This window comes from Podarcis muralis, chromosome 7 (genome assembly GCF_964188315.1).
Source record: "Podarcis muralis chromosome 7, rPodMur119.hap1.1, whole genome shotgun sequence".
In the NCBI taxonomy this organism is placed as follows: domain Eukaryota; kingdom Metazoa; phylum Chordata; class Lepidosauria; order Squamata; family Lacertidae; genus Podarcis; species Podarcis muralis.
In genome coordinates this window covers 34233846-34250374 of record NC_135661.1, presented here as the reverse complement: position 1 = coordinate 34250374, position 16529 = coordinate 34233846, and the positions used below count along the sequence as shown (strand labels likewise).

Below are 16529 nucleotides of genomic sequence, written 5' to 3'. Positions count from 1 at the left end.
TGGGATGAGCTGCCACTGAATGCTCAGAGGAGTCTATTGTTGCGAACCCAAGGCAGCATTTTTCAAGCAAAGTGCTAGGTGAGTCAGGCTTACCCCCCTTAGTCAGGGGTAAAGCCTGTGGCTTCCCAGCTGCTGTTGGGACCCCCATCAGCCCTAACCAGCATGGCTGATGGTTAGGAAGAATGGGAGTTGGGCTCCAGCAACATCTGGAGGACCACAGGTTTCCAACTCCTGCCCTAACCTACAGCTTCCAGGTTGTCGACAGTCCTATACACCTGCTGTTTCCAGTGGCCATTAAGCAGCCCAGGATTCATCAACAATATTGTAAAGAAAACATTGCAGTTGGGACCAGGGCAGCAGCAGCCCTATGGAGCAGCAGAGACAGATGTGAGAAGACGCAGGCCACAGGGTGTTCCTAGGCACACAAAGGGGTTTCGCATTTCAGGAAACCATCATGAGTTAATCATTCTCAGCCACCACTGAGCCATCTCTCTTGAGAGAGGCAAAAGGGTGCTTTAGATATACACACTCAGACTCTGCCAGGATCGGATTTCAAAATTCCAGCGAGTGACATGTATCCGTCTGGGGTGTGCCATATTCTGATTCCACCAAAAGAGGTTTTGACTCTAAAAGCGAACTGTGACTTTGGAACAGCTGATTGAATTGATTCTTTCCAAAGCACCCTCGCTTATGAGATTATAGGCCTAACTTCTCTCTAATATATATATTCATTTGAAAAGGGCCTTCCCTTTCCGGAACAGCCAGTCAATTCAATTACGGGAGGTTTTCAATTTCTCTCTGCCGGGCCTCCTCGAGCTGAGCGCTGACATGTGACTGGCCTTTGCAGGGTCTTGATTTCCAGCTAGTTATTGATGGCAGAGCGAAGGTTAGAGGTGAGGCTTTCTGAGCCGGGGGTGGGGTGGGGAGGGAGAGAGGCCCCACTGCAGACCAGCAAAGAAAAACAAATGGAACCAATCTGGAATGTTTTTCACAGAGACGGAAGTTCAGCGCTCCTCGCTGCAGAGAGAAGGGCAACAGCAGCTTAAGAAGAAAGAAACCCCTTCAAGCATGCCAAAGCCTCACTTCTTTTATGAGGCTGCCATCCGGTAATCTTGGCCCCTGGATGTGGCCAGATCCTGGTGACAAAATCACAAGGAAAAACACCCCAATGGTTCAAAGTTGCACACACAGCTACTGGAGGTTTGACACTTCATCCCTAGGTCCTAATTTTTTCACTGGCCTTATAAGACCTACAATTCAGTGGGAGCTACCTGCTACTGCATGTAATAAGAGGGGTTTTACCCTTGCGCCTGAGCAGAGCTCAGAGGCTTCAGATGTAGTCTGGATGTAACCAAATAGCTTCTGGAAGAGCTTAGATTTTGTGCCACTAGCATAAGGCGGAGAACAGCAGGCCTGGGACCCAAATTCAGACCCCACCCCAGCCTTTCTATCTGGCCCATGGGACTCTTCCCCAGAAGTCCCTTCCCAACCTGGCTGTTCTGAAGGTGGGGAAGCAAACAAACCACCACCACCAACTAATTTATACAAGCTACAAAATAAAAAAGAGCAAAGATAGAAAATAGTCAATAATTACCTCCAGTTCGTACATTGGTGGCCCAAGAATGTCCTTCAAGGCATCTAAGTCAATTAGAATGGGCATTTCAGGTGGTAGAGCCAGATCGGCAGTGTCGCTGAGAGAATCAGGTTTCGCATCTTCCGCAACATGCTCTCTACACTCTTAAGGTTAGAAAAAAGGTCACTTCACAGATATGATCATAAGAAACATTTGCTGGCAACTTCTAGAGCAGGCATAGGCAAACTCGGCCCTCCAGCTGTTTTGGGACTACAATTCCCATCATCCCTGACCACTGGTCCTGTTAGCTAGGGATGATGGGAGTTGTAGTCCCAAAACATCTGGAGGGCCGTGTTTGCCTAGGGGTGTTCTAGAGAGAATCTTGACTGGCTCCACTAAATGGATGGGCAACCATTTGATGGAGCTACTCGTAAGGATCAATGATTCAGTCACATCACTTAACACAGCTACACACACACACACACACACACACACACACACACACACCCCCGACCATTGTAGGAAAGATGCATCTTCTGTCAAACACATATGCTTCCAAATGTGTGCGCATGAAGACTGTGCAGAGTGCGCAGCCTGCCACTTCTCCCACAGCAGCTGGTGAGGTGCAAGTGAACACAAAGCTGTTTTACACCAAGTCAAGACCACTGTTCTCATTGAGTCTATTACCATCCACTTTGATGAGCAGCGGCTCTTCAGGGTACATAAGGCAGGAGTCTTTCGCAACACTTGCTACCTGATCCTCCTTTAACTGCTATTGAGCATAGGACCTTTGGCATGCAAAGTATGTGTTCTGCCACACAGCAATAGTCTCTCCCTGACGTATGTTTTGAACAATGGATAACACATTGTAGGAGATTTTATGTTTTTCGAGAAAAGAAGTGGAGAACCTTTGCTCCTCAAAGTGTTGCTGGACCAACTCCCATCTTCCCTGCTCCTTGCTCCCACTGGTTGGGCTGATGGGAATTGGGAATCCAACAACATTTCTGTGTGTGTCACAAGCCCCCACCCATGTTCTAGGTCGATATTTTTTAACCAAAATAACAAACACGTTCTTTGTGTTTAAATCAATAAAGGAGAGAATATAAGTCCATGAGGAAGACCCTATGGGAGAAAGAAGCAGCTAAGTGGTTGTGCAGATGACTATGCTTGCAAAAGCCCCAGATTCAGCCCTGACATCTCCAGGTCATGTTGGGTAGATGAAGAGCTGCTGCCAGTCTGTGTAGACCAGGATAGACAATGTGTGTTGTTGTACTCCAATTCTCATCAGCCCTAACCAGCATGGAAGTTCTAGTCTAACAACATCTACAGGACCCCACATTGGCTTCTCCCTGCCTAGACAATAATGAGATAGATGCACTAAGGATCCGGTGAACAAAGTGTCCTGTGTTCTTAGACCAATAGAGCCAAAGTGGGAAATCTGTGGCCTTCCAAATGTTGTTGGATTCCAACTCCCACTAGTCATCTCCAGCATGGCCAGTGGTCATGACCAATGGAGCAGGAGTCTGACCACATCTTGAGAGACCCAGGTCCTCCACCACTGCAGCACAGCACACAGAGTGAGTAGAGTCTACAGCAAGGGGTACTGGCAGCAGGAGGCAAGCTTTGCACAGGGATCCTTAGAATGACAGAATGTATGTTACTACTGTGTCCCGCAGTGTCTCTCATCAGCGCAATGGTGGAAGGCACAGGAAGGAAAAGTGTGCAACGAAAGACACCAACGCATACATAACACCATATGAATGCTCTCCAGCATTTTGCTGGAAGACTTAAGAAGCTAGTTTATTTGGAAAACCCATACATGCCTTCTCAACCATTAAGATAGGAGGAATTAGCACTGTTGCAGGTGTTACAGAATACCCATTCCGCATTTGTAAGAAATCAATCTTTTAGTGTGGCAGCACCTACACTCTGGAACTCCTGGTCTATTGACGTCACGCAAGCATTTTCACTGTATTCTTTTTGGCACCCACTAAAATAATTTTTGTTAGGCAAGCCTACCCAGACATGTAGAATGTTGACATAAGTCTTAAGTCTGTTTTAGTTTATTGCTGGTTTTATCTTTTGAATGTTTAAAAGAGTTGTTTCTACTGATATTTTCATTTTTTAATTCTGTTTGTAAACTGCTTTGAGGGTTTTCTTTTTTTACAATCAAGCAGTGTATAAATTTTATGAAATAAAAATAAATAAATAAGAAACTAAAAGCATACAGGAAACTATTCATATTTTAACTGGGACTTGGTCCAGTTTTATTTCAAGCTGCTCACTCTGCAGACAGCAGTTGGCAACATGGGGGACTTGTAAATGATTCTCTCCTGAATTATTTGTGAAGGGCATCTGTCCTATTGAGAAAACCACGTTTCTTTCTTTCTTTCTTTCTTTCTTTCTTTCTTTCTTTCTTTCTTTCTTTCTTTTGCTTTATACTCAGATAACCCAATTAGGAAGGCCTGTTTCATAATACGTCGCAGTGACAAACAACAGTGTCCCATCTTTCGGCAGAAATTTAATCCACTCTCTGACCCCCTCCCCTACTGCCCCAAATCTGATGCAACACAAAATTTGCAACTTTGCATACCAAGTTGTGCAATTACAGCTAGCGTTGTGGTTTCTGCTTCAAATAATAAGCTCTCTTACCTCATTCTGATTACAAATAGAACACAGGCCGGACTGAAGCATCAAATAATCAGGTTGGCGTTTGTTACATAAACATACAAACCTCACAAGAGGCTACAGAACCAAGCAGGCTGAAGAATAGTAATAAAAAAAATATCGCCTACAAAACAGGTTGGCTTATTTTAAATTAGAAAGATAACAACTAGATTAAAAAGTATGATGTTAAGATTTCACACAAGTCCGGTGAGGGCAGGAGGAGACTATCCTAAATTGTCCATTGAACTAAATTTGGTCCTGAATGGATCTGTCCATGAGGAAGGCTTGGATAGGACATCTTTCAGAGGGATGGGGAACCTGTGGCCCCTTCCACATGTTGCTGGACTTGAACTCTCATCACCTCTGACCACTGGCCATGCTGGGGGGGGGGGCTGATGGGAGCTGGAGTCCCAAGACAACTGGAGGGTCTCAGGTTCCCCATCCTAAACTGTGTGGGGCTTTTGGTCTGAAGGGAGCCTAGAGAATCTTCTCAGAAGATTTAGGCTCAGAGAGTCCTGTCTCTGAGGGTCCCAGTTAGCTGTGGGGACCTGCACTTGGATATGGTACTTCCACAGTCTGTGTTGCTAGGAAAGAGGGGCAAAATACTGTGACCCAGCTTCTTGGAGGAAGCCCCACTGAGCTCTGTGGGACTGACTGCCAAACATGCAAGCACAGGCTTGGGGAGCAAACTTAAGACAGGGTGTATGTATAGTTTGGGGGAGTCTACTGGGTTCCCTCCCTCCAGTCCCAGTTAGCACTCCAGGAGTTGCATTCCATGAACATCTGGAAGGCACCAGGTTGCCTGCCCCTGCTGTTGATAGTACTCCTTTACACAGAGTGTTTGGGACACAAGCTTTACTCTTACCCAGCTCTTTGCCATTTTAGTGGGCCAGTACCAGATAATTTTCTGGGCAGATTGTGCCAGTAGACTTCGACTTTTGCAACAGGGCAGAGTGAGGATTCTTTTGCCCTCCAGATACTGTCAGATTCCCATCATCTCTGATTGCTGCCCATGCTGGCAGGGTTGATGGGTCTTTGAGTTCAACAACATCTGGAGGGCCACAGGTTCCCTTCCTCTGCTTTATAAGCTGGGTGGGGGTGGGGGTGGAGAGAAAAGAGAAGGTGCCAGAGACTGGGGGCCCCCTCCAAGTGCTACATTTTTGCTGACATTCCATTAAGTGTGTTAACCACAGTGCAGCTTTATTCAAAGCTCACAGCTGCCTGCAGCCGTATCACCTTGGGATTTGCTCTCATCAGATTTTCGTTAATGTTTCTGCAGCAAGATTGGCTGAAGTTGAACCCTGTGCTCTTTAGAAGGGGAAGGGGGGAGAAAGCCCCAAGGCAAATAAGAGAGACTGGCTACTTTTTGTTAAAAGCCCAGGTGTTTTAAAGCCACATGCTTGCTATGCAAACAAATGAATTTAATAATAAAAAAATTGAGATCCCGGGATTTTATACCCTTCTCATAAAATTCCACATTTTAGCCAAAACAGACCCGAGACTGACTTTAAAATCCCAAGTATGAGGCAGTGTGGGTTATTAAGAATGGTGCCTAACTTGCAAGAGGATTTTTGCCTGGAATTCATGCTTTTCAGATTTCCTTTCAAATTCCTTTCCTTTCGGGTCAAAAAAATGATTGCAGCAAATAATTCAGTTCTAAGTAGTACCTACTTTGTTATATTTCTCTGGCACACTAAACAGGGAATCTCAATGCGTTAACTTTTTGTTTTAGTCATGCAATGCTAAGGGTAGTTTGTGATATGAGGGATCTGGCATTTGGCTGGCTTGGAAATCCTTACTCCTCCATTCATCTGAGGCAGGAGTAGGCCCTCCAGATATTGCTGGACTACAGCCCCCCTCCCCCATCACCCCTAACCACTGGCCATGGTGGCTGGAGCTGACGGGAGTTGGAAGACTATAGATTAGCTACCCCACCCCAGGGCCTGCTTCACACCATCTGATTTTAGGGTAGCTGAACCCACTTCATCCTTGGATTTATCAGGGTTAAATGAAAGTAATGGTGATAAATTTCACAACTTACATTTTGATAATGTAGCTTAAATAGTAAAAAATGATATTTTCAAAAGAAAAGAAAGAGAACATTAGAATCATAGAATTATAGAGTTGGAAGGGAACCCCCGTGCAATACAGGAATTCTGCCTACAGCTGTCCCTGGGTGATGTTCTGAATTCTGCGCTACACAATTTAAAGCGTGCCATTTGTCCAGTCTCCTGACCTCTCTATCATTTCCTTTTAGGAGAAGGACAGGCACTGTATGAGAAGTCAGGCACCCTCTGTTTGGGCTTGAATACTGTATGATGATATTTTGAGAGTCTCCTACAGAAACTGCAGCTGGGGACCTGAGCTGAAGGCTTCCTACCAGCTACATAGTACAGACTGTTGGGTGGGTGGGCTTGATAAATCTCCTGGCTTTTGGCTGCTAGGTCAACGAAGACTGAAGAAACTGAAATGTCGCCAAGGACCCAACAAGTCACAATACATGGCGGGTGGCTTGCATTGGGCTAGGTGTTTTGAAGCTGGGCAGGCCTGAGCAACGTTTTCCAAGACGGCTTGATTCATTACAGCTCCTTACAATTGCAGGGCTTGCGTGCTGCAAAGCATTTGCCCTCCTCCTCTGTCTCTCTTTTTTTTACAAAACAACCCACCTCCTTCTGGGGCTAAAGCAGTGCCATTCTAATGCCAGCGCAGCCAAACATCAAGCCCTTTCCCTGTTTGTCAGGCTCTCTTTTATTTTGCATTGTTTTGCCTGCTGTCAATTTCAGGCCACACAAAGACAACTGTTCACAGATTAGGATTTCTGGGTTCTCTCCAAACAGCCAAAAAAACAGAAAGAAAGAAAGAAAAAAGACAGCCCTTAACAAACTGGAGTTTTACACCATTTGGAAGCACTCAGCTTGCTATGACTTTCCTAGCTGGCAGCGATTGCCAGCTCTAATTTTAACACTGTAAATAACTCCTTCGCTGGATTAGCTGGAATGCTGAAGACAGCCTCCCTTTTGTTCTGCGTTTAATAGTAAACAAGTCACTGTATCATGTGAAGGGAAGAGCTTCCAAACTGCTCTGCTAGAAACACAGGAAGCTGCCTGCCTCATAATGCTTCCGACCATTGATCCACGTTGCTCAGTGCTGTTGTCTACACTGTCTGGGAGTGGCTCTATGGAGCTGCAGTCTGGGAGTCTCTCCAAGCCCTACCTGGAGTTGCTGGGAACTGAACCTGGGGCACCTTCTGCAAACAAATAAGATACTCTACCACTGAGCTTTGGCCCTCTCCCTAGTAAAACTAGATAACTAAAATGTTATCCTTCCTCAAGTCACTAAGACTTCAGGGCTCTTAAACTGATTACCAGCACTACATGTGAGGTTTTCCCCCCTTTATGAAATATCTTAGTTTCTTTATCTTCTCCAGGGCTTCACATTTCAAACTAATTAACCGGACAGATTACTGTATTTTTCGTTCTATAAGACGCACCAGACCACAAGACGCACCTAGTTTTTGGAGGAAGAAAACAAGAAAAAATATTCTGAATCTCAGAAGCCAGAACAGCAAGAGGGATCGCTGCGCAGTGAAAGCAGCAATCCCTCTTGCTGTTCTGGCTTCTGTGATAGCTGCGCAGCCTGCATTCACTCCATAAGACGCACACACATTTTCCCTTAGTTTTTAGGAGGGAAAAAGTGAGTCTTATAGAGCAAAAAATATGGTAATTACTCATATTAAAAACCCCCACTATAACAAAAATCAGTACATAGGTTACATAAAACCAAAAAAGCACAAATAATGGCATTCAGTAAAATCTCCAGAAAGCAGTTAGAAACAGAACAAAACTCTATCACTGATAAAACCAATCAATTACTCCATTTACGATATTTATAAATGGACTAAAGAATCCCCAAACAAGCAACATACCTAAAAGGCAATGGTTTTAAAAATGGTTAATGTGCTTTAATATGCATGCTTCATCATAGAAGAGTCACTCTCCCATTCTCACCTAGGAGAAGATGCCTTTTTCTAAGATGACACCCATCTGTGACTTACACATCAAAGCAAGCATGCTTCCCCACCTTCAAAACTTTTTTTGTTATATGTAGATTTAATTTAATATTTGATTAACACATACTTTTTATTGACTAGGATTTCTTTAGACAAGATGCAGCCCTTGCCTTGCATTATTGGTAAGCATGGGGGCATTCTATGAAATCTGAGATGACTGCAAAGATTAAACATATTTGAGGTTTTCCTGCCTCTCTCTTGGGAGTGCTAAAGAGGACACATACATGGGGATCCTCCAATGACAGCTTTCTGCAACTTAATACCAACCAAATTGTTTGGACTACAACTCCTATCAGCCTCAGCAAACATGACCTTTCAAGGGGAAAAACTGGCCTTTTTAAGCAGGGATGATGGAGCCAAAAAAGCCACACAAACAACTTTTGACTCGAGCAAGGATGCACTAAAAAGGTTTGACAATAAGCATTCTGCATAGGTAGTATAGTTGTATCAGCTGAGACTATTTGAGCATTTACCAAGCCTCCAGTATCATCTATTCTGACAGTTAGGGAATCTCAGGTGGGAGGCCTGTTCCACTACTTGCTGCCAGATCTCCAGGCATGGCCAAACTTGGCCCTCCAGATGTTTTGGGACTACAACTCCCATCATCCCTAGCTAACAGGACCAGTGGTCAGGGATGATGGGAATTGTAGTCTCAAAACATATGGAGGGCCAAGTTTGGCCATGCCTGTAGATTGAACTTGGGACTTTTGGCATGCAAAACATGTGCTCTGCCATTGAGTCATGATCCCTTCCTGAGTCCAGGCTGCGAGGGGAGAAATGTGATGGTGAATGCCGCTTACTAGAGTTAGATCTGTATGTGCAGTTCTGGACCACAAGGCCCAGCTATCAGATTCCCAGTCTGCTCAAGCAGGCACTGTGGTACCTGGGGAAAACCAAGCATCGTCATGAGCTGTGACTTAATGCTCTCTGAGGCTCCAATGCACACAGAGAACTCCAGATGAGCCTGCGCTTCACTTCAATTTTGGGAACACTAAAGAGAAGAGAACAGTGTGTGTAGCAAACTCCTGATACAGGAGCTCCAGCATACAGGACAAAATTTTGAAAATCAGCATCGCTCTCTTGAAGCAGCCCAGAATAGCAACATGGGCTGCCAAATACCAAAAGGTTTTTACTGTATGCCTTACATAGGTCATCCTGCTGCTATGGTTGTATGGCCTGTATTCAAAACAAATATATATATATATATATATATATTAAGCACATCCATGGGCTTGTTCCCACATGGTGAATTTTCTATTTTTTCCCTACCAGCTCCCACTATGAACTGTTTTTTTGAAACACCCCTTGATTCTAAACAGAAGTTTGCCATGTGGTGGTGACAGATACAAGTCCAAATGGTTTGGGACCTTCTGGAATTAGCTGCATTGTTCTTTGACTCCTGGTTGAGGTATTCATAGAATTGAAGAGCTGGAAGGGACCCAAAGGGTCATTTAGTCCAACCCCCTGCAATGTAGGAATCACAGCTAAAGTACTCTGACAGATGGCCATTCAACCTTGATTTAAAAACCTCCAGTGAAGGAGAGTCCAGCACCTTCCGAGGGAGTCTGCTCCACAGCTCTTACTGTCAGAAAGTTCTTTCTAAAATTTAGTAAAAATCTCCTTCCTTGAAATTGAAAACAATGTTATGGGTCCTACCCTCTGGAGCAGCAGAAAACAAGCTTGCTCCATCCTCCATGTGACAGCCCTTCAGATATTTGAGGGTGCCTATCATTGCCAAAATACTTCTTGTCTCCAGGCACATACAGGCAGCCCCTGGATGCCATCTACACCCTTTCTTAAATTACAATAGTGCAGGGTGTCAGCATCTGAGTGCACATGCCATGTAAGATATCAGTGGTACATTATCTTTTTAAAAGGTGTATTAGCTGTTCAATTTTATTTCTGATGATTAATAACAAAACAGTAAACAGAGGGCTGCTTGGGGGGGGGGGGAGTATGAAAAGCTTGTACAGACATCTGGGTCTCCCCTGTTCTCAGATCTGAAAAAAAGAAATTGGCATAAAACCCTTAGCTGGCAATCACTGTATCAACAACTCTGCTGCCAATGAAGTCCCCGCCCCAAGCAGTTAAAGAAACCTGGAAATGAGGTAAAAGTTCAAGGGCATAAGGCTCTTCTACACAGCACAGATGCCTCGAAAAACATGCCTTTAAACTGCCATGTGGTAGGTAGAATGATGAAGAGTCCTCCATAATGTCTTTTTGCTATCACTCAGACAAGAAGCGAGTGCTAAATGATCATATTTAAGTCTGCCAACCAACACAGAAGCATCTGACTCATCAGCAAGACTGCAGTCCCTGATTATGTTTGTCGTGTAGGCGGTTTATAGCAGGTATGCCCAATTGTAGTACTCCTTGACAACAGCACGTGGGTGATTTCATGCAAGCTTTTAAAGGATTTCTGAATGGCAGCATCATAACCCACAAGTAAATATCCACTAGAGTCAAAGGTAAATATCTACTGTCGCTGATCACTTCTTGTTGCTTTCATTACTCTATGTCAGGGATGAGGAACTTCAGGTCTGGGGCTCAGTTGGAGCCTGCCAGGCCTCTACCTGGCCCTCAGGACTCTCCCAAGCCCTTCACTGCCCTGCTTCGAACCCTCAAGTGTTTTGGCCTGGCTGGAATGCACCCTTCAGTTCTGACCATGCCTCTTGCTTGTCTACACAGAAGACAGAGAGGGGTGTGTGACTGTGTGTAGGAAATTATCCCATTATACCAAGGTAAAATTCGCATTCGTTGCTCCGCCCACTTTTGCCTCTGCACCCACCCGCCACTGGCATGTGGCCCCCAAAAGGTTGCCCAGAAACAAATCTGGCCCTTGGGCTGAATAAGGTTCCCCACCCCTGCTCTATGCAGAAATCCTTTTGGTGCTACTGTTACAGAAAACTATCTGGCCACATTGCTCTGGCAAGAGGACTCAGGGCCTCTTTTTCACATGACCACATCACAGCATTGCTGATGCTTCTGTTATTGCTGCAACCTTATTCATCACACTGGAGGGGCCTGGCGATGCTGGTTTATCTGCATCCTTAACTCTTCCTTCCCATGTTATCTCCAAACTCCCAACATCACCCAAGCAGCATAGGGTGACTAATCAAGCTCTATAGTGTATTCAGGTGTTCAATGACTGCGGATAGCTCTCTGGAAACTCCTCTTTTTCTCCCTGCCTTTTTGGATAGCACTTCCTACGGGGGAACATAACAGGATACAGGACAGGAACAGCTTCTCAAGGATGCTAGCCCCAAATCATTAATGGCTTCACAGTTCAAAACGTGGTCTGAGCAGCCAGTCCTCACTGTGCGCCCATTTCTCAGCAACAAACTTGGCTTGAGTTTTCCTTTCTCCCCAGAGATGCACTGCAAATAATTCTATCGCTCATCATGAGCGATCGAAATGAAAAACACTGCATATTTATTTCAGTCGAGGACAAAACATATGCAAATCTACAAACTCGGAAATGTTGACGGCCCCCTTCCTTGGGCAACCTTCCAAGCCAGAGAGCTGGCAAAGGCTTGCGACTGGCAGAAGGATATAAAAGGCACACAAACCTCCTCCTTCTGTCACTTCAGAGCGATCTGGCTTTGCCTCCTTGTGCTGGCCTTCTGCCACTTTCACGGCAACTGCTCGGCAAATGGCTCCAAATTTGCGATCCAAAGAGCGGACTCCTGCCTCCCGAGTGTATCTAGTACAAAGAAGCAGCCAAGATTGTCCTTTTCAGTGCCCGTCTAAATTGACACAATCCTGGATCTGTCTAAGGGCCCTGTTCCACAACAAGGAAAGTTATCTCTTAGTTTGGGGAACATATTTCTATGAATGGTTTTAATGTGCAAAAAGGTATGGGGGAATCTGTGGCTCTCCTTGTGCTGTTGGACTCCAACTCCCATCAGCCCCAGCCAGCTTGCACAATGGCTAGGGATGATGGGAGTTGGAGTCCAACAACATCTGGAGGGCCACACAGTCCCCATCCTGGCAGGAATGAATCCAGGTGCCATGGAACAACATTTTGAATGCAAACCTAAACTTATCGATTTTCCTAGGCAGCTGCAAGAATGTAGCAGAGCAACTAAATGTACCAAACAGCAAAATAAACATATACAGTCGTACCTTAGAACCTGAACGCCTTGGTACTCGGACATTTGGCTCCTGAACACCGCAAACCCAGAAGTAAGTGTTCCGGTTTGTGAACGTTCTTTGGAACCCAAACATCCGATGGGGCTTCTGCGGCTTCCTGCAGCCAATCAGAAGCCACAGTTTGGTTACCGAACGTTTTGGAAGTGGAACGGACTTCTCGAACAGATTCTGTTTGGCTTCCAAGGTACGACTGTAAATACGTTTTTTAAATTACCGGGTGATGATTGCCAGGGTTGCATCTTGAGGAATCTGAATCTGCTGAGGAGTCAGTCCATGTTGCTCAAGCTGCTTTGGAATCAAGTGGCGATGTGCAATTTCTATCTTCTCTTCTTGCGTGTATCCTTTGAAACAAGACACATCCTTTAGAAGAACTAGGATATTGAACTCAGATCAGAAGTCACATACAAAGCCAGATTTCTAAAGGAAATGAAGTTTTAGCCTCAGCTGGAAAGAGAGCGAGATGGGAGAAGATACCAGCAGTGGCCATCTATGATATACAAGTATGGCAGGCAGTGCTGACAAGCAGCAGGAATCATTGATACATCCTGCCTTAACATCACCCACACCCTGGTCAGTGCTACATCACCTGGAACTTGGATGATCTCCATTCTATCCAGCAAAGCAGGTGGAATGGTGGCAGTTGTGTTGGCTGTGGCAATGAAAAGTACTTGGGACAAGTCAAAGGCTACGTTTAAGTAATGGTCTGTGAAGCTGTGGTTTTGCTCAGGATCCAAGACCTTAAAAAGCAAATGAAAAAGATTTGCAAATTTAATTCCTCTCAGAAAGTATGATCGTAGTTACAGCTACATATGCAGTTACATTCTCTAACAGTTATAGTTAGTTATATTTTAGAAGACAGTTGGCGGGAAAAGAGTTTTTTTAAAAAAATAGCTACACTTAAAAAACAACAACGATGGCCATCAAGGAGTGGACCCACAAGAGGGTCACACTAGTGGCATCACAAGCTTCCTCTTTTTTATTTCTGTCCAAAAGAGACCAGGGTGTGAGAAGAGGAGAAGGAGAGAATGAAGGCATAAGTACACTTCTCACTTTTATTTTTATTTTTATTTTTATTATTATTATTATTATTATTATTATTAATTAACTGCCATCTACACAACAGTCTGAAGGTGATATACAATAAAAACACCAACAACAAAAAAACCCATTTAAAACACAAAGAACACCCAATACAGTTAAAACAAAACTGAAACAACACAAAATAGATGCTCATGGCAAAGATCCATTTCTCCAGCTGGGAGAGCCTGTCAGAACAAAAATGTCCTTCCAATTGTTTTCAGGAAGTGTAGATAGACGGTGCCTGTCGTATCTTGACGGGAATGCTATTCCACAGAACAGAGGAAGGCACACCAAATGTATACAGGTTCTCCATTTGTTTCACTGCTGTTACTCCCTCACGCCACATTCCTCAGAATTTCAGTTTTATGAGGATGGGAAGAATTCTCTGCTAGAGCTCCCTAAGCGCCACCACCTGAACTTCAATTCCCAGAGCTCTCAAGGCAGAAGAGTGGCTCAGGGAGAGTCCATAGATTAGTGGTAGATTAGTAATGGAACACATGCTTCTCCTACAGAAGGTCTTCCAGCTTGATGTCTAGCATCTCCATTTAAAAGAATAGACATGCATGGTGCTTTGAACAATTGCAATATGCCATATAAGTGCAAAGTATTATCTTAATCTCCGATTCTATTATTCCCTGGATTGTGGCCAATGTTAGCTCCACTCCGAGTAAACCCATTCAGATGAATGGACATAGGCCATTAATTTCAGTGGGTCTACTCTGAGCTGGTTATCTCCCATCATCATCATCATCATCATCATCATCATCATTATTATTATTATTATTATTATTATTATTATTATCATCATCATCATCATCATCATCATCATCCTCTCCTGGTTGAGAGCAGGAGAATCAACAGCCAGTGAGAAGAGCTGCCCATATAAAATGTAACCCTGCCCTATTTTCTGAGTGTGGTCAGCTGAAGGAAGTGGGATGGGCAGAAGCCAAATGAGTGGAGTAAAGGGTGAGCAACGCTCCAAAATCCAAGTGTCAATACAGTGGTACCTCAGGTTACATACGCTTCAGGTTACATACGCCTTAAGTCTCTAGGATATGGGGCTTCAGTGCCTGTCATCCCCCAGGCAGCTGCTTGGGGCCATTGCTGATGTTGACATCCAAGGAGCTCCTTAATTCCAGGTCACCTGCAGCTGTGTTTGTGGCCACCTTCTAAGTCCCCCAAAATGTTATGCCCTGGCTCCATGGCTTTGTGGGTTAAACAATGGTCATTGTCCTAAAAACATGCAGTGCCCCAGAACTTCCATCATCCAGGAACGGGGGCAGGTTTCCAGTACTCTTTTACTCAAAGGAAAGTACAGTGGTACCTTGGGTTACATACGCTTCAGGTTACATACGCTTCAGGTTACAGACTCCGCTAACCCAGAAATAATGCTTCAGGTTAAGAACTTTGCTTCAGGATGAGAACAGAAATTGTGCTCCAGCGGCGCGGCAGCAGCGGGAGGCCCCATTAGCTAAAGGGGTGCTTCAGGTTAAGAACAGTTTCAGGTTAAGAACGGACCTCCGGAACGAATAAAGTACTTAACCTGAGGTACCACTGTAATCAATTGCTGTTTTTTAAAATGACTTTTAAATAGGTACATGAGAAAATTTAGGGTGAAAAGGGAAATTAGAGCGCATCGGATCCGAGAACCTACTTTGACTGTATACAGCTAGGAGGGATGCAGTTAAGTCACTAGCTCTTATTCTGGTTGAGTGCATGCAAGCATGGATCTCTGTTGAGGCTATCAAGAAGGACACAGCAGGGTAATTTACCATCCATTAAAGGATGAGCTAGTGTCACTGATACAAACACTTACACTCCAAGCACCTCCCTTCGCTTATTTCTCTGTCAAACAGCCACCAAGCAAAATTGCCACTGTCACTTGAGTAACGGGGTGTTAATTAAGGATAAATTAAAATGGGCACTCCACTCTGGTTCCTGCTGCGTTTCAAGGTGAACACTGGAGCTTACAAGCGCTCACAATATGACACTTGTTTCAAGCGGTCACTTGGTGAATTATTTAGGAGTGTGGGGCCATTAGGTGGCCGATGGCACAAGGACTTGCCCGTTTAATTCTAGGCACGTTCTCAGAGCTGACCTTCACATCACAGGCGATGTTGGGAGTCTAAGACTCCTGCGTGGAAGATATGCTGCACCTTGCAAATAATTAGCAGATTGCTTTGAAGAGAAGCGCCACTTCCGGAGGGGTAGTTGTGGTCAAACATGAAAAAGTGTTGAGGCACCTTAAAGAAACGCAGCATCTGAGAAATTGCAAGTTATGTGAGTCTGCTTTTCTGGAAGTCCTTGCACTATAATGTTTGGATCAGTCTCAATGTTGCTGCAACCCAGTGCTTTGGCTCTGTTTTCAACATGCGTGTTAGTCAAGACTTTTCTCTCTTATTTTCTCCCCTCCACCTTTCCTTCTCTCTCTTTTCCCCCCTCTCTCGTATCCTTTCTGCTGGGAGGGATAAGCTTCAGGCTAGGTAGGTAAATGATCATATGCTGGTGAGAGGGCAAGGATCGGGAATTTTTTTAAAAAAAGTAGATCCTTTTGTTAAAAACACTGATATACAATTTAAGTACATTTTTAAAAATTTTTAGAAGAATGGGATGGTGGAATTCTATCATTCCTGATGGGAGCAGAGTTTTGTTAATGTATAAGGGCTTATTTATGCAGAGAAAAAGGACAAGTAAAAGTTAGGCTTGCTGGTTAATTTGGGGTTTGTTTGTCCTGCACCTGCAACTAGTTTAGGGTTGCCATGCACCCAGAATTTCCCGGAGATAGCAGGGATTCGGCCGTCAGAAACTGTGCCTGGGTGGGAATCGCTTAAATGTCCAGGAAAATCCGGACATATGGCAACTCATGTTGGTAGTATAGATTTTGGCAGCTTTCCATTAAAATAGCTCAAAATTTTCCTCTTTTTTTTTGAGATTTCGCTCAACAACTTTTGTGTCCGGATTTCCACCTTTCGAAATATGGCAAGCCTA

General features: G+C 44.4%; 1 protein-coding gene across 3 annotated transcripts in view; it reads right to left on the bottom strand.

Annotated features, from left to right (window-relative positions):
- The window catches only part of LONP2 (lon peptidase 2, peroxisomal), a 50108-nt gene that overhangs the window by 7886 nt on the left and 25693 nt on the right, over window positions 1-16529 (bottom strand). For all 3 annotated transcript variants that reach the window (XM_077931520.1, XM_077931521.1, XM_028740216.2), the window contains exons 9-12: window positions 13048-13198; window positions 12676-12802; window positions 11879-12012; window positions 1595-1737 (exon numbers count right to left, since the gene is read on the bottom strand). In XM_077931520.1, coding sequence (XP_077787646.1) covers window positions 1595-1737; window positions 11879-12012; window positions 12676-12802; window positions 13048-13198 — 555 coding nt within the window. The remainder of the gene's footprint in view (window positions 1-1594; window positions 1738-11878; window positions 12013-12675; window positions 12803-13047; window positions 13199-16529) is intronic.